The following is a 21,726-nucleotide window of genomic DNA, read 5'->3' on the forward strand; positions in this document are numbered from 1 at the left end:
ACCTTAGACGAGTTAGATATGATTCTTATGCCTTCAGCTCAGGACTGGTAAAGGCGATACTATCTCACCCGTAAAAATTTATATTCTCTGAGAATTAATGAGCTAACTTATAAATAAAGCCTTGAGCCCCCTCAAAGACATATACTATAAAAGGCACTGTCCCTCAGGCCACAGCTATGTAACAAGAGTTGTATCCTATTGTGTTTTAAGTTGTTTTCTTTTCCTTTTAGTTTTTAAAAGAAAACACAGAGCTAACACATTCATTTGCAAAGCTTCTAGGTAGAATTTCCAAAATCCATATAAAATTCAAACTTCATTATACTATTAATGAACTCAGATTTCCTTGTTCTCAATGTAAATGATTCGTAAAGCAAATGTGTACATACGATATTTTTTTGAAACTCATTTGCATGCAGTCCTTCACTGAGCATGCATATTTCCAGATTTAACTGTTTTATAATGGCATTTATCAAGCATAATTCTTTTGCATTAGGATTCAGTAGAGACTCACTAGAGGCACATTCTACTTCAGGACTGACCCAGATATTTTAGGTTTTGTGGTAAATATGTCCAAAGGTACACACCAGATGAAATTCTTCCTCTGCAGCACCAGAAGTACCTTCATTCTCCTCCAGCTACCAGTTGCCAAAATTCTATTAGCTTTGTCACTACTCTAAACCTGCACTGTAACCATCATTTGTTGTCCTTTATATAATTTTGTTCACTTTATTTTTTTATTAATTTTATTGAGAAATAAATAGCAATGAGACAGTCTCAAAGCAGGTTAGGAGGACAGTTACAATAATTTATGCATTGCATATTGGTGTCTTCATAACGGTCATTCATAGTACAAGATGCAGACATGATATACTGTCCAAACAATATTAGTACAAATCTTTCTTCTCATTGAATTAAGAGAAAGTGATATGTGGTGCTGTGTGGAATTATAAATTAGTGAGAGGGAAACCCAAAGAATTTAGTTAGCAAATGCATGATCTGATGAAACAAGAGGAGGAAGTATCATTGATTAATACGCTGAATTGAGTTCTTGAACTCATAAAAAGAGTTAAGTTTGGGAGGAAGTAGATGGAAGCAGTCAAGATGGATATCAGTGTTGTTATAAATAAAGCATGACTGTGTGGCTGATTGAATTTAATTGACAATACATTATACTTACATATATATATATATATATATATGCACACACATATACACATAAATGATTTTCTCCTTTAGCGATTTAAAAATAAGCTACAGTCGGTCTTGAGCTAACCTTGTAGTCTGCGTAGCCGAAGGTGCTGACTGTCTGCTGCCCGCGCTCCTGCAGGGGGACATCCAGCAGCTCCTGATCTCCGGGGACCCGAAGGCGGCGTATGATTACTGTGAGCACTATAGCCCAGACTGTGACTCCTCGTCACCCGCGGCCGCACAGGCGCAGGAACCGCAGCCCGACGAGGTGAGCGCGGCGCGCGGCGGGGCCTTTCGCGGTGGAACTCAACCTGGGTTAGCCATACCTGTTATTTCCTGGTCTTTATGTCCAAGAGGAAGCATTTCAAAGCCACTTGGTATGCGTCCTTTTTGTTTGTTTAGCACTGGTTGGTTAACTTTATCACAAATAGAGACACCGCCCTGGTGTCCCGTGCCCTGGGGCGGCTTGGGGAGGGGGCTCTTGGGCAGCACCCCTCAGCCCTTCCCCTGCGGGTAACTAAGAGGACCTGAAGACCGAGCGTGGAGGGGGTCGTCCTCACGTGCTTGCTCGTCCGTGCCAGGAGGAATGAGGTAGAGCTGTTGTAAAGTTTCAGGTTCTGTTGAGTAATTAGAGTGATTTTTTCCCTATTTCTAATAGGGAATTTAAAAAAATACGCAGACGAATAGGAAGGGATTTATGCTTTAGTTGGACTTTAGCATGACTATATTTTAATTTTTTTTCCCTCAAGACTGAGTTTTGTATTTCAGATGGGGTAAAAGATCGAGAACAAAAAAACTCTTTAACGCAGGTCACCACCCTTTTTCTTCCCTTTCAGTAGCAGCTCTAGGTGCTGCCTGCTAGGTCCGACTCCTTCGAATGGGTGCAGCTCTTACTTGTGATACTTCATTCCTCGTGTGACTTTAGGTTTGCTTTCCCATGGTAAATGCTTGAAATACATTTTGGCACTGTGTTGTAAGGAGTGATAGGAACTCTGTTGAGGTCTTTCCATGGCTTAATGTTAGTGTGTTTCTTAAAACAGGATCAATTCTTAAGAAGCCAACAGGAAAGCACATATGAAGGACCAAAGAAAAGTTACTTCAGAGTTTTGTTTGCCTGTTTCGTAATTCTCAAGCATCTCATTCTTTTTTATTTGCTCACAGTTCACTAAATATGTTTTCTGTGAATTCTGGTGTGATAGATGAAGTATCTTTCCAGCTAAGATTTTTATATTTGACAGGTTACTTGATCATTTAATATTTATAGTATTTTAATACTTGATTTAATAATAGTTTAATGAATATTTTATGATAGTTCTATAATGTATAATATGTAAGATAAATTTATGTAGCATATAAATATTTGACATTTTAAATAAGTAGCATCTTACTATTAGAACCACTAAGCTTATTTTTTATCAACAGATATGCTTTGACGCTTGGAAGAAGAAAAGTTTGCATTTTCAATATATCACTTTTAGGGATTCTGTTCTCAAATTTTGTTATCGTGTTGGGTAAGATGAATTATTTTAAATTAGAGAAATTTTTACTCATCTTCTTAAACTCATTTACCAGTAAACTTATATTTTTCTGCTTTACTTGTTCAAAGCATATTTAACATGCTGTTGAGATGTCAAACTTGCTTTAGCCAGAAGCATTTTTTTTTTGTGGAACCAGGGATTGAACTCAGGCCCTTGCGCTTGCCCGGGAAGCGCTTATGCTACTGAGCCATCTCCCCGGCCTGCGAGAAGCATTTGATGGGAAGAATAACACACCGCTGGAATAGCAACTGTAAGAACACTCGGTGTGTGATGCAGTAGCAGAGGACTTGCTCCTGGTTTCTACAATGTATCACATAATAATTTTTATTAATTAATTTGAAAAATACAATTTCCTGTTTTCTCTAATTAGACTGATACTTCAATAACAACACAAACATTTCAAACTTGTATTAAAAAATAGCGAAATTAGTGAACAATGCTAATTTTGAGCTGTAGGCATTATTATCTCTTTATATCCCAAATAATGCATTTCATAAGTGATCTTCAGATAGTCAGTGTAAACAAAGTTATAATACAGTGTTGCTTGACAGAGGGCTAAAAACATAAAGTGCAATTGGAAACCAATTATGCGTGAGGCACTTTTATTTCGCTTTTCTCAATGCATGTCACTGCCTGTTTGTTACTCTAATTTGAATTAGCGTGTCCATCTGTTTAGTGAAAAGTGTAGCATGGTTTCACTGACTGGTGATTTTGTTCAGTTTGTACCCTACAGCACATATTCTAATCTTTCCTTTTCTTGGTACTCGCAGTTGAACTCAGCGTCGTGTGCCTGTCTTGCGGGTGCTGTCTCCTGCGCTAGACCCCTGGTCTCTAATCATTTCTTACATTCCAGATTGCTGCGTGCTTAAGCAAAGCATCGCGTTGTCATCCCAGGGTGAGAGACACGCAGTATGGGCAGATATGAATGTGGTGATAACTTACTAGGTTTTAAGTATATTTACATGGCCAAATTGTCATATAAATAGCAGTATGACTATTAAAATTATCATGGTGTTGGAAAATTCTTTGTTTTTTTTTTCATGTATTTGGTATAGGGTCTTACTGTGCAGCTTACACTCACAGTGATTCTCCTGTTTTCAACCTCCCCAGCACCAGGATTACAGGCATGCGCCACCACGCCCAGACAGGGCTGACATGGCATGTGGGACTGGGGATTGAACCCTCGTCCCTTGGCTTGCCAAAGTAGGTGCTTAGTCTGCTGAGCTATCACGCCAGCCCGTTGGAAAATTTTTGCCAGGCTAAATCATCTTTCTATTTTATAAGAAAGCAGATTTACATATAATTGCTTCTTAATATATCATACATATTATGTAAAAGGCAATATATACATAATAATATACATAATACAATATATAATATATACATAATAATAAAATACCGATATTCTTTCCAATGAAAGATTAAAAAATAAGATGAAACCAAAACAGAACTATCTTTTATAAAATAATTAAAAACAACTGACTTGGGCTTGCATGGTGATGCTTTAATACCAGCTGTTGGGACGCTAAGACAGAAGGATTGCTCGGATTTCAAGGCCAGCCTAAACTATGCAGCAAAAAACCAAACTGAGCTATGTAGCAGAAACCTTTCTCAAAACCCCAAAACAAGCATAAATAAAATTGACTTCCAAAATTATTACCTTTTATACTTTTTGGTAATTATATGTTGTTATTAATAATGCTTACATTACATTTCCAGAAATAGGCATTTTATCTTGCAAGTGGGCAAAAAGAAGCAAAACTATTTAAAATGTTATCTACATTAATTTTTCAATTTTACAAAATTCTACATAAGTTCTAATAAGAAAATCATTTTTGAGTGCTTCCACGTTAGATGCATCAAGTTTGAAGCCATCAATAGGAGGTTGAAATTATGGATCTATGTATTAATTGTGTCATATTGCGTTTTGACTGTCCTAAGAACACTTGAAGACATACCTGTGTACATGCAGCCTAACATGTAAGGGAACTTTTGGGTGAGGATATTTCACTACAGGTCAGCTCTACAAAGCAGCGTGCGGACATTTCGGACATTTCTAATTGAAAGGTCTAACTGACATTGCATGTATGTGCATTATAGTTCATAATAGAATCAAATTGTGATCACAAATTAAAAGATTTGTAGTCAGTAGGATTTTTGCTGGCAGATTAGAGAGGATTAGTTGAAATGCCAAGGAGGCCCAAATACAGTATTTTGGAAATTATATATAGTTTGCTTCTGTCATATATATGATATGTACCATATATACATGCTATATATGTGTATATATATCCATACCACATATACATACTATACATGTATGTATATATCCATATACTATATATACACACATATATTTGCTTTTATCATATATGTGCTAAGTGTATATATATATGTTCAGTAAGCTAAAATTCTATACAGCTTTAGCTTATTGAATGTACTCATTTTTATGCTATATATAACTTGTGTATTTATAGTTATTATTTTGATTAAACGGCTGATGAATATGTTTTAGACTATAGTCTTCATTAAAATTTTCATTAAGGAATTTAACTTTGGAGGAGAATTAATTGCTTTATCATTTATGCTTATGTCTGTCTCTCATCTCCCATTATAAAGAAAATTTTACACACAATTGAATTTTTTTTTTTTTTTTCTGGTACTGGGTATTAATTGATCTTGGGACCTCGTGCTTGCTAGGCATTCACTTATGCCAGTGAGCTTTCTCCCCAGACTCCAGTTGAATTATGTAATACAGGAGAATCTAGGATAAAATACTGTTTTCCATTGTGAATTCAGTGTTTAAGTAGCTTAAGATACTTAAGTGATGTATTTTCAATAGAGTCAAAAGTAATATCAAATATTGAAATACAGTATTGGTTTTGAAGATGTTTTAAATACTTTACAATTATTTTGTGTTCATGTTACACAATTCTATAGGAAGATGGAGGTTTCCAAATGCAGTTTAGCTCTTGTTTTTACTTTGGTTAGTCTTCTGAATGTAATACAGACTCACTTCATGTTTCTTGTATTCCATTTTCCTCCTTTCCCAGTCCATCTTGCGGTAGATGTAAAAGTCTTTGTGCTCTTCAGAACTACTCTTCTTGGTTTTATTTTTAAACATGTTGCTTAATAAAAGACACATATTCAAAGCATTGTAGAATTCTTTTAGTAGAAATTTGTGAAGCTGGGGAGATAGCTCAGTGGTCTAAGCACCTGCCAGGAAAGCAAAAAGCCCGAGTTTGATCCCCAGTACCCCATGCCGTGCCAGTCCAGAATTGTAGGCATACTGTGCTGGCCCCTAAGCCGGGTGTGATGATACACACCTGTAATCCCAGAGCTGGGGAGGCTGAGACAAGAGGGTCACTACAAGTCTGAGCTGTGTATGTATAGTGAGACCCTGTACCAAATACATAAATAAAGGGGCTGGGAAGATAGCTCAGTAGAATAAGCGCTTGTCTAGCAAGTGCAGGGTCCTTAGTTCAATCCCCGGTACCACAAAAAAAAAAAAAAAAAGGTAAAAAAGATATATGTGTGTATATATATATACACATATATATCAGCTATATATTATATAGCAATTTTATGAATTAAGATTAACATGAACTTTGTGTCTAAGAACAGAAATACTGTTTGAATTAATGTTCAGTAATTAAAAGTTTGATTATTCAAAACTTAATTTTCCCACAACCCCAACCAGTGTTCTGCTTTTAGAAATCCTGCTTTGTCCTTCCCATGTTATTATACTCTGAATAAGAGAGTATAATCTTTACGCAGTACAAAATAATACTCGTTCTCTTGACGCTTAACATTTGCGCTAAATAAGAGTTAAGACGATTCCCGCTCTGTGAGTAGTAGTATTTGCCACTAACAGAATTGCCTGATATTTTCTCCTTGCGATGTAGTATGCACCTGAGGATATAATCGAATATGACTATGAGTATGGGGAAACAGAATACAAGGAGACTGGGAGTGTAACAGACAGACCCACTGTAGCTGAGGAGACAGTAGCACCGACAGAGGTAAAGACAAGCAGCGTCTGTGTGTGGCCTTCTGCCCTGCGCGCCCTGCAGCTCCTCTCCTTGGCTGCTCCTCACACCGCTGCGGACCTTCCGCTCATGTATTGTCTGTGAAATAATAACTCACTTCCATTTGACAGCAGCTGTCCTGAAGGAAAGCTGCCCCGTTTGCTTTTGTGTAGCTTTCCTGTTGTCTCTGCTTTTTATTTCTTCTCTCACTTTATTTGTTTTCCATTCCATCTTTCATCACATTTTACAGAAAAAGAAATCCAGTTACAAAAAGAAGAGGAAGACAGTGGCCACTAACTCAAAGGAACAGTCCAAAAAGTTTATACTCCCCATATCTGAAAAGTTTGCATCCAAGAAGAAGAAAAGTAATCAAGCAGCAGCAAAAGCCAAACTAGGGGTAAAGGTAGCAAAGAAAAGCAATCAAGATCTGTCCTAGATAAGCTGGAAGATCTCTGATGACGAGTCGTAGCGTTAAGCCCACTAAACAACAGCATTTGGCTAATCCTAGAACCCAATTCAGTCTTCATTTGCTCACATATTCAGGGTTATTTTACTTATTTGCTAATTATTTTTCTTTTGAATTTTTCAGGCAAATATTGTGGATGATTTTCAAGAATATAACTATGGAACAATGGAAAGTTACCAGACAGAAGCTCCCCAGAGGGTATCTGGATCAAATGAGGTAACACCCAGAAGCAGCGTTAATCACAGTCCCAACTCTTGGAGAGATGTAATACGTCTTGGTGTAATGCATTCTGGAAGAGCTCGTAAGCTTTGACATATTTGAAGGTTTTGTTCTCTTATTAAGGTTAGACGATAGTATTGGCTCACTCTTACTAAAACATTAAAACATTGACGTCGAAGTCAATCAGGTTTTCCTTGAGTCTCTGCTTTATGTAGTTGCTAAATTAGTCACACTGAATTTGCTATTTTTTTTGATTGCTTCTGAAAATTAGCAAGCTTTCAACATGTTGTGACAAAGGGGATTCACAACATGATTCTTCTATGAGAAGAATCCTCTGAAATAAAAATTGCATCAGCAACTGATACAATTAGTGTTTTATTTCATTTGACCAATAATCATGCATTTTAATAGCAGTATGTATATCCAGAAATAAGTCTTAGGTAGATTTTATTAGGTATTTATTTTTGAACTTGTTAAAATATAATATTATTTATGGTTAAAATAATATATCTTAACCATTCCAATATGTTTTATGAAAATATTGAAGTTCAGAGAGGTTCAAGTCAGTTCTGTAGAATTTTATATTGTATAAGTATTTTGATTATAAAAAGAAAAAACAATATGCAGTTCATCTTTTAACTATGTTATATATCTGGCATAGAATCCTTAGTACTCTTCAAAATATAAAAAACATGTAAGTTAGTTATTTAACATTTATATAAGGTGTGTCTCAGTCTAACAAGTAAAACCATTAGTGCTTTACCCGCAGACATGTAATTTAAAGTATTGAACATTTAGGCTGTCAATATTGTTTCATATATTCTCAATAATTTTTCAAAAGAGATCTTGGCTTAAGATGTTTATCTACACAAATTCATGTAGCTATTTAGCTTAGGGACACAAATATTTAATAATCTGTTCTGTGATAATATTCAAACTCTGTAGCAAGCATAGACTCCTTATCTAAAAGTAAAAAGGTATCATAATGATGAAATATTTTATTTTAATGGCAATTGCTAATTTAATCACTTACCTACATATTTTCATCCTGTGTCTCTAAAACAGCAGCATTGGTGTAAATTTTATTTTTAATATTTACTCTAATTTTTATTATAAAGTAATACTACTATCTTAAATTTTGAGGCCTATAATTGATGTTTTATTTACTTTTCAGCAACCTAATATAATGACTTTTCTAAGTATACATATTGTATATACTTCCTGGGCACGACCTGCCTGGGCACCCCTCCTGTCCGTCTCTTGGACAGGAGCTTTCTTGCCCCCAATAAATATGTTCTGCTCATAAAAAAGAAAATATTGTATATAATTCTTGCAAAGATGTGTTAATTTTTGGACATTAATATTTTACTTATGAATTGACTATCGAATTTACATGACTATCCTTGTAATTGAATTTAATAATGTTTTGTGAGATCAAAAAATTCTTTACATCTATTTTATTTTTCAAATTTAAAATGAATATCAAATTGACTAGCAAGGTTTTTACTGGAAGCAAATACACATGCTGACACCACGTGAGTATTTGCAGTTTATTGGGAAAAATGGTTTGAAAGCAATATAGCTTTGTACACATGAATGTACAAATGTATTTCTTTCAATGATAGTTACTAAAGACAACACTGCAGGCCTTCAGTCTTGCTTAAGTAGTAATAAAATCTCTTTTCATTCAGGCTACCAAGCTGTAATTACAAATCCTTACCTTGCTTTACTAACAAGTAAACTTTATGTTCTCCAATTCTCTGCAACTTACCTTAATAGCCAAATCCAGTTGAAGACGTTTTTACTGAAGAATATCTGACAGGCGAGGATTATGATCCCCAGAGGAAAAATTCCGAGGATATTCTATATGAAAATAAAGAAATAGACGGCAGGGACTCTGATCTTCTGGTAGATGGAGATTTAGGCGAATATGATTTTTATGACTATAAAGAATATGAAGATAAGCCAACCACCTCCCCTAATGAAGAGTTTGGTCCAGGTGTGCCTGCAGAAACTGATTTCACAGAAACAAGCGTAAGTCAGCGTTACACTCTGTGTCATTGTGTGTGTCGCTTTAGGGTGTGTTCATAATCACACGGACATCTTTTCCGGTTTAAAGTACAGGTCGAATTCTTGCATCAGTTCTAAGTGTTTACCACTCCTAGTCACCTCGATAGGTTCTGCCTGAGGGGAGCTCAGCCATTCAATCTCAGGCCAGCCTCCTGGAGTCTTCATCTGAAAGTATGTTCTGAATAGAATTGAAAGTCGTTATCTTTGATAAGATTAAAATAGTTAAATTCTGACTTTAAGTCTGATTTTTAAATCTAGACTGTTACTAAATTTAATTTGATATATTAATGTCTTGCAATAGTAACTGAGGCCACAGTTGTGCTTTTTATAGCATGTTTCAAAGCAGTAATGTGGAACTCACAGATTCAGTATGGATGTTCATTTGCACTGCTGCACCCTAAATAAGGTTCTATTTTTAAAAGCATATAATTTAATAGTTTATTTTAAATTCATATAAATCATTAAATTCCTTTTACAACAAAAAGTCACATGTTTTTACTTACTTTGAAGGCATTTTGACTGTTTTTACTTTTTTCAATTAACAGATAAATGGCCATGGTGTGTACGGAGAAAAAGGACAGAAAGGAGAGCCAGCTGTGGTCGAACCTGTGTGTACTGCTCTAAGTACATTTTAACATTTGGTGCATTTAATTTGTACTATAAACCACCATCACCTTAAATTTTTTGTACGTTGTATGTTAGCCTAAAGAATCCTGGTGTCCTACTGTTTATAACTTACTACAGGTGGCTAAATCAGTAATGTCCTTCCTGGCAACTGACGTGTCAGAGAACCAAAAATTATAAAGACTTTGGGAATTCAGATATGTTGAAATTTGTCTAGTCTAATTCTCTTATTATGGAATTGAGATCTAATGGGTATAAATAATTTTTTATGGTTTCCAATATTTGGTGTTGGAGACAAAACATTAGATCTTCTAACTTTTAAGTTTAGGACTTTCTCTTTTTATGTCTATAATGCCATTATTGAAAATATATTAAATTACATAATACTTGTTTATTTTCCAAACTGTATTACTCAGTAATATGAATATTTTTCTAAAATACTTTATTTTCTTCTGTGTTCAAATAAAGCTCTGAAGATGATTTAAATTTTTATAATATTATTACATGTGGTTTTGGTAAGAAACACTTTACTAGAAAGAAAGTTTGTCGTTGTTCCCCTTAAGCAGCAGTTTGGGAAAACTAGCACAGTGAGGCTAGATGCGGTATGCTGAACTCTCTGAGAGCTGTGACAACCCCTCCAGAAACTTACGGGCATGCACATTAAAAATGAAGAAAAACCGATTTGGAAGACACAACTTCACGGCTCTTACCGCCCTGTTGCTCTAATACTGCCAAGTCTGTGAAACCAGTTCACAGAGACATGGAAGATTTCTAGAAAAATGTTTTTTTAGAATGAATTTGGCCTCGTTATAAAAATATACTGATATATCTGTAAGTGGCATCGCAGTGCTCAGCTGTCAAAACCTGTAGCTGAATCAAACACATTTCTGGAGCTGAATTCTCATCTGAACTGTTCTCATACATTACGTGGCTTATCTCAGATTTTTTCCTTATTACTTTTGTCTGGACTTCTCCCTCTTTTTCATGAATTCAAGTGCTTAGGTGTCACTTCTTGTGTCCCCTCATTCACGTGGATTGTGTCTGCAAGGCCCTGCATCCTGTGGGGCATTGCTGTGAATGCCAGGAAAAACCTGGGCGCATGTCCCCTGCGTACCTTTCTGTAGAAAGCTTCGCTGTTGTGGTACCTGGTCATTTGCCTTATCCTCAGTTAGTTGCTAGATCCTCTGAGGTCAGGAACTTTTTTAAATCAATTTTAATTTTTTTCTTTCCTATCAAAATGTTTTTGATTGGTTTTACATAATAAAAATTAAAAACTTATATTTTAAAATGAAGTGATATAGTGCTCTCCTATAGTTTCTCATTGCGCAGGTTAAAAGTTACATACTACTAAAGGTTTTTTTTTTTTCATTTTCGTTATAGGGATGCTTGTTGAAGGACCACCAGGGCCAGCAGGACCTGCAGTATGTAAATGATTAATATCATTTTGATTTAGAGTCTTAAGTTATTGAAACTAAGATTTTTGTTTGGTTTGATTCATACATTTGAGATATTTAATGTGAATTTTAAATGTAAATATTTGTTCAGAGGAGCTGGTGGACTTGAATTGCTTCTGATACAGCTATTCAAATATTTTGTTGAACGGTTGGGTTAAACTTTGAATATTGTTTTGGTTAAATATGTCTGCACCTTATGACCAATATTTATTTTTCTACCTAAAAATTGTCCAAGGATTCCAAGAGGCAGTCTTCTTTCCTGGGGGTAGAAGTGTACCTCGGGGCACAGGGGCATATGCGGGGGACCTTGGCATTCCTATCTGTACTGGAATGCGGAGTAGTTATCAGACGATCAGATTTTATTGTTCTTCCCAATAGAGCTGATGCCCTTCAGTGTGCTATGCTTTTCAGTTTTTTGAAATGATTAGATCTTGTAAAGAACCTTCTATTTTTGTGGAATTCACTAAATTCTTATCATTTGAAAATAATTATATGATACTTTCAAATACTTATAAAAGAGAATATTAAAAGTGCTTTCAAGTGAAGTAACTTCTGTTTTCAAGTTTCCTACCATCACATTCTGGAGTCTCCCCTTAGTGTGCCGTTCTGTGGGGAGAGCTGGGGCCCGGCCTCCGCCTCGGGACTTGGCACTGGCATGCTCTCCTTTGCTTTTCTCCGGCACGCTGGCCTCCAGCCACAAGCGGAGCAGCCGCACAGAGGAGCAGTTTCACTACCTGTAAAGTCCTTCCTACGTGTTGTGCTTTCATAGGAAGCTGCGTAGTGCAGTTGTTCAGAGATAAGCGTGCATTTATGAAATACACATGAGTTGTTCTTTGATTTTAGAAGGATGGCACTAAATTGTCCAAACACTAATGAAATTAAAGTTTTGATTCACATCATTTCTTTCTCTGTAGGGTCTTATGGGTCCTCCAGGTTTACAGGGCCCCTCTGGACCCCCTGGTGACCCTGGTGATAGGGTAAGTGAAGTGTCATAGTGTTATGAAAGCATGTAACACAGGTTAAAATAATTCAAATGCATTTTACAATTTGAACCTGTCATCATTTACTGGGTGAGACTGGGGTGCAAGTCTGTGAATTGAGTGTATGCAACATCTACCTTTTACAGGTATATTTTCTAGACATTCCCATAGGTACTTAGCTGAACACTGTTAGAATGATTAATGACCCCGCATTCTACTGACAAGACCAAAGTCTGGTTGTATGCTGCAATAGGTCATATGTTAAGCCTGTAGAAACTTTCTTTGTAAAGTGTCCATTTTTTCTTGTACTTATATAGACAAAAATGAATATTTTCCCCTTTTAAAAATAGGAGGGAAAAGGAAAAAAAAAGGCAAGTGAGTTATGTTTTTATTGTCTCATAATTCATTGAAGAGGAAGGTTTGTGTTAATTTCTACTGGAAAAATTTTTATGCCCATGTCTTGTATCCTGAGCAACTACTTTAAAGTTCACAACATGTAATGTATTAACTGTTGTGTTCTCCTATTATTTTGTTAAGAAATTTTATTTTACCTATCGCCATAAAATAAATCTGTACAGAGAAGAAAAAGGTCAATTTAATAAATAGTTATGCCATACTTTAGATGCCTTATGTAATTATAATTATATGCATAAAACAATATAGTTTATACTGTGATTTTTTTATGAAGAAGATTGTTTAGTGAAAGGGTAAAATACACTATTTACTGAGAATATAATGTTGTAATGAAGTATGTATTGATTCAAGTGTCATAAAAAGTGATTCAGAAATTTAATTCCACTTTTTATATTTTGAAATTTAAATAAGGCAAAATATTTTATTTTAGATTTAAATTGTGAAGATATAAAAATATTACAGCAGTTCTGAGGGCTTTTAAAGTTTGGAGGACTTAAGGGGCATATTAGGCAGTTACTCATTTTCTTACGTAGTTTGCTCAGTCTTTTTTGGTTTTGGTTTTGAGACAGTCTCCCTGTGTAGTTCAAGCTGGCCTTAGTTCACTGTGTAGCTTGGGCTGGCCTCAAACTTATGGTTATCCTCCTGCATCAGCCTTCTGTGTGCTGGGCCTGCAGGCATTTTCCACCATGCCTGGCTGCTGAATCTTTTATATCTAGTGTGATGAATATACTCATATTTTTATCTGTCATTTTAGTAAATATTCTTTTTATTTTAAAATTCTAATCTTTCTAAAGGTTCTTGGGTTGTGTAATTTGTTGATCACAGTACCATATTTATTGTTATGTAGTTCTGTCTACCTAAATTATAAATGTGCGCACATAGGTGGACATATACAAATGGTCATCTTATGTCAATCAGAATTCAGACCAAATTAGTGATTTTTTTTTTTTTTTTTTTTTCCTGTACTGGGGATTGAATTCAGGGCCTTGCGCTTGTCAGGCAAGCACTTATTCTACTGAGCTATCTCCCTGGCCCCCAAATTAGTGATTATGACTAAATTTATCATGTTTAATTCCACATGTTGAGCTTAGTAATCATCTCTGTTAATACATTATAAAGTATCATCTGTTTAATAATTAAGTTCTTTAAGTCTCTAATAGAGAATGTATCAACCAATATTAAATTCATCAACTTAAAATTGTAAACGGATCTCTTCTCGTTATTCAAGCCCTGTGTTTCCTTGTATGAAGCAAACGTGACTCGCTTTCCTCGCGCTGCCTCAGCCCTGAGCACACAGGAACTCTGTATTGACTGCAGCTGGTAGCTGCAGTTCAACTGAGTAGAATGCACACCTTCACTGGCACAGCTTAACCAGGCATTATTAAGATGCCCCAAAACTAGTGCACAGAAATGCAACCCATTCTAGGTGATACTTACCAAAAAGGGGTTCGCCACTCAGAGAGAGCAATAGCAAAGTCTTAGTCTGAGTTACTGCACTTCCACTAAATTGTGTTACTCACTTATTTTGATTGTTTGATTTACTTTCCTAGGGCCCTCCAGGACGTCCTGGTTTGCCAGGGGCTGATGGTCTGCCTGGTCCACCTGGTACCATGTTAATGTTACCGGTAGGTTTTTTTTTTTTTTTTTTTTCTAAGTAAAGATAACTTAATATTTTGTCATCATGTTTCTGGAAAATACTGTTTATAGAGCCCCATTCTATGAGTAGAGACACATGCATTCAGACAGCTTTTGGAAATCAAGGGGAACTTACGAAACAAAATCTGGGAAAATTCAGTCTCTACACAAGGCTTTGTATTATTTGATAACACACTTGTCCATGAAGGTTTTTTATCAGTATTACTAGTTGTGTGTTTGTCTTGGTTGTATCATTAACGTACGTTTTCTATGCTGTTTAACATATTAGTATACTATTTGCCAAAATGTAGACTATGGTTGAAAAGGGTTTTTTTTTTTTTCCCTTTGAGTTAGTGTTTCACTGTGCAGCATAGGTCAGCCTTGTGCTCACAGTGTAGCTCTGGTTGGCCTAGAACTCGCAGTGATCCTCCTGCCTCAGCCTCTCCAATGCTGGGATTACAGGTGTGTGCTACCACACCCAGCCTGAAACCTCTTTAAAGAAGAGATATCTATAGTGTCGTTATACATTTCTCAAAATAATTTTCTTTGTTGTAAGATACTTTGTCTCAGTTACTCTTCTCTCATTACTGGGACAGATACCCGACAGTCAAAATGAAGGAAGGAAAGGTTTATTTAGCTCACAGTTAGTAGGGGTTTCAGTCCACACTCAGCTGGCTCCAAGACAGAGCGGCATGGGGCAGAGAGCAGCCGTTCATGGCGGCGGCACAGAGCAGGGACAAAGGGAGGGGCCTCAGCCCAGGCAGCAGCCGGCCTCTCGCGTTGTCTACATTGCAGTATCGGGGCGGGTGCAGCACCCATGCCCACAGCAGTCAGTCACAAGCTCCAGAAGCGCCCCAGGGCTGCAGGGGGCTGTGGGGGGGCGGGGGGGGCAGCTAGGCACAACGCATGACAGTATCTTTAAAATTTCTGTTGCCATAGTGTTAGGGCAACAAAAAAACTTAAGTTATGGTTACAATGTAGTAAAATTTTAAGAAATAATTTCTTAAACTGAAACGTTGGCTCACATGGCATTTTGAATTAAACTTTCAAATTGTATGGTAGAATAATAAAGTAGATTGATTTTCCAGTCTAATTGTTCAAGAACGGGCAAACAAAATAAATACTGCTTAGGGAAATTTTCTCTGTTCATGGAGATTTCAAAATTTTCGGCCAACAAAGTAAAGTCTATAACCACCACTGAAGTTGGTATATTTTGAATTTTTACAAATGAAAAAATAAAATGGGTAACACTTACATAGATAAAAAGAGACTTATCTAGAGATTTATTCTAGCGAATATAGACTATAAGGTGAAAAGAGTTTTCTACTCTTTGTACAAACAGAAATTGAGAATTTAAAAGAAGAAATCTAGGTTGTAAGACTCATTTTGAGTTACTTTGGCATTTGGCATTTTGTAAAATGCCACTATTTTAGACAACTAGTTCTTATGTAGTAATTAAGGAACTTTATGAAATGTATTTGACAGCGGGTAGTACTGATCCTCCGTATGTGGTCTCTTCCAGTTCCGTTACGGCGGGGATGGTTCTAAAGGGCCGACTGTCTCTGCTCAGGAAGCGCAGGCTCAGGCCATACTGCAGCAGGCGCGGGTAAGAGAGAAGCGAGCTTTACCCTGGCCTGTGCGCACGCGCGCACGTGTGCGTGTGTGTGTGTGTGTGTGTGTGAGAGAGAGAGAGAGAGAGAGAGAGAGAGAGAGAGAGAGAACTGTATATGGAGACTAGATAGAACAAGTGATAAAACTATACTTAATTTTGCAGTACTAATAGTTAAGTGACTATTAAGTAACTGACCCTAGAAGTAATACCACATATAATTTAGACAGTTTCTCACTTATAGAACCCCGCATACATTTGTATACTTTTTTTTTTTTTTGAGTGTTGATAAACTTGTCAATTACTGACTGTTGGATATAATTAAGAGAATAAAGTTTGAACGGAATATGTTCCACTTAATTATCTTATTTAAAAATACCCTAAATAATATAGAAAGTTAAGGGGGTTTTTTTGGTACTAGGGATCGAACTCATGACCTTGCACTTGCCAGGCAGGTGTTTATGCTGCTGAGCTATCTCCCCAAGCTTAGACAGTTAAGATTCTTGAATGTTATTGTGTGAAAAGGACCTGTGAGTCTATTTTTAGTTAAAATCTTTATCTAAAATGTTTTACAAAATCCATTCAGAGGGTTGGGGAGATGGCTCAGTGGAATAAGCGCTTCCCTGGCTAGCGCAAGGGCCTGAGTTCAATCCCCAGTTCTGCCAAAAAAAAAAAAAAAAAAAAACAAAAAAAATTAAAAAACAAAATCCATTCAGTATTGTTACACCTTCAGTTTAAAATCTCTTGTCAGTTGTAAGAATCAACAATAATTAGATTGACAAAATAACCTCATTTATACTTTTGTCTATCTTTATTGCAATTAAAATTACATGAAACAGTAAAAAAAGAGCCAGAAAAGAATCAGAAAGCATGCATTTTTTTTTTTCACAGTGCTTTTTAACTAAGAAAGGAATAAAGGTGTTAATGGTTGGTATGGGTGTGGTTATCAGCTTACTAGCCAAAATACATTCATTCTGTCATTCACCATGATCAATATTTATGTGTGCGTATGTGTCAGGTATCTGCGAACATAAGTGAAAGCTGTAATTGACTTTCAGTATTCATGATACTTAAATCTACTAATCTGAAAAAAATATTACTGGTTGGATCATATTTGAAGTCCATAAAAATGTAAAGACTTGGTTATTAGGGCATGGTGTAAGTTAGAAAACTTTAATATTCTGTGATTCCTATGATTTAGCTTGTAAATTGTATCATTTTGAAAAACGTAAGATTTTTTGAATTTAGTAATATTATTAAATGATAATATTGGATATTAATATTTCAAGGCCCTTGACTATTTCAAGGCCCATTAATTCCTCATTTTTTTTGTCTTAGCCTGCTTGAAAAATTGGTAGCAAGCATTATAATTCCAATTTTTCAGATATTTAATCTCAAGGATTAAGAAGTATATTGTCAAAAATCCAGTGGTGAGTTAGAAGTACAATTTTGGAGATCTTGTTGTTTTCATTCTGTGCACTATTCTAATATAGTTTTGCATTTATTTCCATCACAGTTTTATTTTGATATTTTGGGATAGACTTAAACATTAATCTTTTGGACTCACTAATATTCAAAAATATCACAACATACTAATTTAGCATCTGTCAGAGTTTTAACTGTTGTATCCCGTACATTACAGCTTTTGAGTACGCTAATTACATACATCTAATATTCAGTGTAACAATACTGCATGCAGTCAGTCCACTATTCATGATTATGTAAATGTACTATCATGAAGTATTACATTTGAGATTTAGTGGGAAACGTAGATTATCATAGTGTTTTCTGTCTATTTTCTGCTTTGTGCAGCCAGATTATTGTTTTTTCCTAAAATACTATTAGAAAAATTTTATTTAAAGTATCTCAAATTGTTACCTTTTAAGAGTTTTTTCATTGAGAATTATGTCTTCAACATTTAAGAGCCAAAAACAATACATTCTTGTGAAGTATATATCAGAATAAAAAATTATCCAGTGTTATATATTTTAAAGCTGTTTTAAGTTCTGTTATTGATTAAATCATAACCATATGTGGTTAAAAATGTTTTCTAATCACTTAGGCTTTCTGTCAGGGCAGCAGCTTGCTTGCCTCAGAGCCTGGCCTGCCTCTGGTGTGTGGCTGTTGTGCTGTGTGGGTCACGCGCTGTGCACGGTGCCGCACGCCGGTGACCACTGCATGTCAGGGTGCTCTTTGAGAAGAGTGTTCCTGACCTGGATATGTTTTTCATTTTCTAGATTGCTTTGAGAGGCCCACCTGGCCCAACAGGCCTGACTGGAAGACCAGGTCCTGTGGTAGGTTGTTTTATGCCATAATATATGTCAATTTCATCTTACTAGTAGTTCCCAGCAGATATTCTGCCAAGTATTATTTGTATCTATGGTTGATGAAAATATTGTACATATCACTGTGCATGCTTGATACTGCTCCTTTAATAAAATCATCTTCAATTCAGTTTTTTTCTTTTTATTATCATCTATCTATCTATTTATTTGGTACAGAGTCTCACTTTAGAGCTCGGACTCATAGTGATCCTCCTGTCTCAGCCTTCCCAATGCTGGGATTACAGTTGTGCACCACTGTGATTGGTTACGGTGCCTGGGGCTCCGGGGGTGGCAGTACGGGGCACTGAATTCAGGTCTTTGTGCTGGCCAGGCCAGGCATTTCGACTGCCGAGCTATCTCCCCAGCCCTCGGTTCAGTTTTAAATACATTTTGGTAAAAAGATTTTTGTTGAAGTTCTTCACATCAAGTATATAAAATAAAAATATAGTTCAGTCCCGTAGACAACTATCGATTTCCCAAACTATGCAGTTTATTTGACTCAGATTCAGGTAATAATATGCAAATTTTCCTTAAATCTTTAGATTTCATTTTATATTATGTATAATTTTCATTTAGAAAGACATTTAATTTAAGAAATCTGTGGGGCCAGCCAGGTAGCACAGCCGACTAAAGCGCCTGCTTGGGCGCGAGCAGGGCCTGAGATTCGACCCCAGGCCTGCCATGCTGGCCCCACCCCGGGGCACACAGAAACAGTGACTGAGACTGGGCCTGATGGTGCGCGCCTGGAATCCCAGCCGTTGGGAGGCTGAAAAACAGAGGATCACTATGAGTCCGGTCTGCATAGTGAGACCCTGTGGACCCGTACTAAATGCATTAAATGAAAGAAAGAAATCTGAAAATTATTACAAAGTCCTAGTAGCAAGCAGGCTCAGTGATTTAAATTGAAGGTGGCCTCGATATCCCATAAGTTGCTTTAGATAACTGAGAAATTATTTTCTGTTTTAGAGACTCTTAGAAAGTGACAATATGGTTTCTTTTTCCTTAAAAGCATGGCAGCAAGCTATTTCAAATATTTTTTTCTAAAATATTTTCAGATATTTTGAAGTGCACTAAAGCAGTAGAGCTATTCAGAAACAACACAATAATACTTTTCAGATCAAGTTCTTTCAAGAAAGAACCAGTGTTCTCACTGATTTTAGAACTCATGAGAGAAATATCTACCTTAAGAATTTGTTTTCATTATAAAAATTATTTTTTCTGTGCTTTAGTATGATCTCATATGGTTCCAATATGCTTTCTTGAAGTGAAGCTTTTATAGAATAGATTAGTCTGAAAGTAAAAAATCTTAATCTGTGTTTTCAAATGACATGTAATTACAAACGTTTGTTAAAATTTGAATCAGCCTTCTAATTACTGAATCTTTTTTGATCCTATTGTGATTTAAGTTTCCTCATGTTTTACATAAGAACATAAATTTATATTTTCCCTCAATTGAATCTTGAAATGTTATTAATTCTTTATGTATTTTGCAGTGTCATTCATTGAGGCACTTATATGTAATGTATGTTTTCATAATATGTTCAAAATAATTCAAATTCTACAAATTTCTGAACCAGTCATCAAATTTCTTTTGCATATATCTTACTTTTCTGCTTTTCAAAATGCATTAAGGAATATGGAAGAGTTTATGCAACTTAACACTGTAAGAAATTAATTAATTTTCCAGTGACTCAAATTTATAAACTTGAGGAAAATATGTTACTGTTTCCCAAAATTGGTGCGGAAGATTACCTGCGTATTTTATTAAATATAAAAACTCCTAGGGACCTGAACGTGGGACACTAGTGCTGCAGTTTTAGAATTGGGAACTGCTGAATTATTTTTTTGATGAGTCCCAAGTTTATTTTTATTAGCACACTTTTTTTGAAAGTTCTGTCTTACACTCTGATTTATAGTTTAGGACTCTAACACAGCATTATCGAACCAAATTTCACCACTTAGCCATCTGGACAAATGCAAGTAGAGGGTAAGGCGGTGGAGAGTGAACCAGTAGGTATCTGTGACATCGCCAGTTCTTGCCCAGTCAGTGGGGTTCAGCCATTTCTACAACTGTGTTGGCAAAGTGGAAACATAGACGGCATGTGGGTCTTCTCAGTGTCACAGCAAAGCTGTATTCATTTTATCTGCTTGTGTGTCACGGAAAATTCAGCATACTTAAAAATTAAATAACAAAGATGAAAATTTTAGAATACATGTTGTTTCTTTTCACTGTGTTCTATTATGCTTTGTACCAAAGTACTAAGCCTTTTCAAATGTCTAGTAATTCTATTTTTTAATTAATTATTATTTACTCTATTATTTGGTATACGGTCTTGCCACACAGCTTGGACTCATAGTGAAATATCTACTGAGTCTATAGTCAAAAATAATTCATGCATTTAAGTTTAGGAAACAAAATGTACATCAGACTTTAACGTAAATATGGACAGTTTTCAATAAAAAACCTGATTTTTAGAAATGTATTCAATTTTATGCACAAATGGATAGCTATACTGTACAATATACAAGAAATAGTGAAAACGTTTGTCTATGCTACTGTCAATTTTTACATGGAAATTTTTAGAATAAGTGCCTTGACAGATAATTACAGTCTGTGGACGACTTACTGTGTTTTTACAAAAGATAATATCAATTAATTAAAACCAAATTGACTTCTAAAATTGTGTCCACACAGTAATTCATAGTTTGATTTAATATAGATCCACAGTTTTTCTTTTGTGAAAATTAATTGCAAACATTCTTCTTTCGATGCTTGAAAATCATTATCTTCAAGATCTGAAAAGGCATGCAGCTGAATTTTCCTTTCTGCCATGCCAGTAGCAGTCTTACTTTGGAGCCACCAGGAGGCTCTGGAGAACTGGCATTTTCTACCTTAGTATAATTTTAATCATTGTTCTTTTGTCAACACTCCATTCAACACAATATATATTGATTTAAATATATCAGGGACTCCTTAAACACACAGTATACACATTCAGCATAATTTAACTATAATTGCTGTATTCATTTTTAATGTATTGAAGGTTGAGTGATTATGACTGCCCCAGTACATAAGTTTAAAGCTCACGTTACCTTTATTATGCAATTTAATACTTTTTTCCTGTTTAGTGTGTGAGCTTTTATTGCATTTTTTGAAATACATATATATTTGTGTGT

General features: G+C 35.6%; 1 protein-coding gene across 1 annotated transcript in view; it reads left to right on the plus strand.

Annotated features, from left to right (window-relative positions):
• Window positions 1-21,726, plus strand: part of Col11a1 (collagen type XI alpha 1 chain) — a 229,240-nt gene that overhangs the window by 71,807 nt on the left and 135,707 nt on the right. The window contains exons 6-15 of the mRNA XM_023721700.1: window positions 1,328-1,456; window positions 6,632-6,748; window positions 7,344-7,436; window positions 9,219-9,473; window positions 10,055-10,121; window positions 11,514-11,554; window positions 12,502-12,564; window positions 14,532-14,606; window positions 16,139-16,222; window positions 18,463-18,519. Of these exons, the coding sequence (XP_023577468.1) occupies window positions 1,328-1,456; window positions 6,632-6,748; window positions 7,344-7,436; window positions 9,219-9,473; window positions 10,055-10,121; window positions 11,514-11,554; window positions 12,502-12,564; window positions 14,532-14,606; window positions 16,139-16,222; window positions 18,463-18,519 (981 nt within the window). The remainder of the gene's footprint in view (window positions 1-1,327; window positions 1,457-6,631; window positions 6,749-7,343; window positions 7,437-9,218; window positions 9,474-10,054; window positions 10,122-11,513; window positions 11,555-12,501; window positions 12,565-14,531; window positions 14,607-16,138; window positions 16,223-18,462; window positions 18,520-21,726) is intronic.

The sequence above is a fragment of the Octodon degus genome, unplaced genomic scaffold, assembly GCF_000260255.1.
Source record: "Octodon degus isolate 3935 unplaced genomic scaffold, OctDeg1.0 scaffold00084, whole genome shotgun sequence".
NCBI classification, from domain to species: Eukaryota; Metazoa; Chordata; class Mammalia; order Rodentia; family Octodontidae; genus Octodon; species Octodon degus.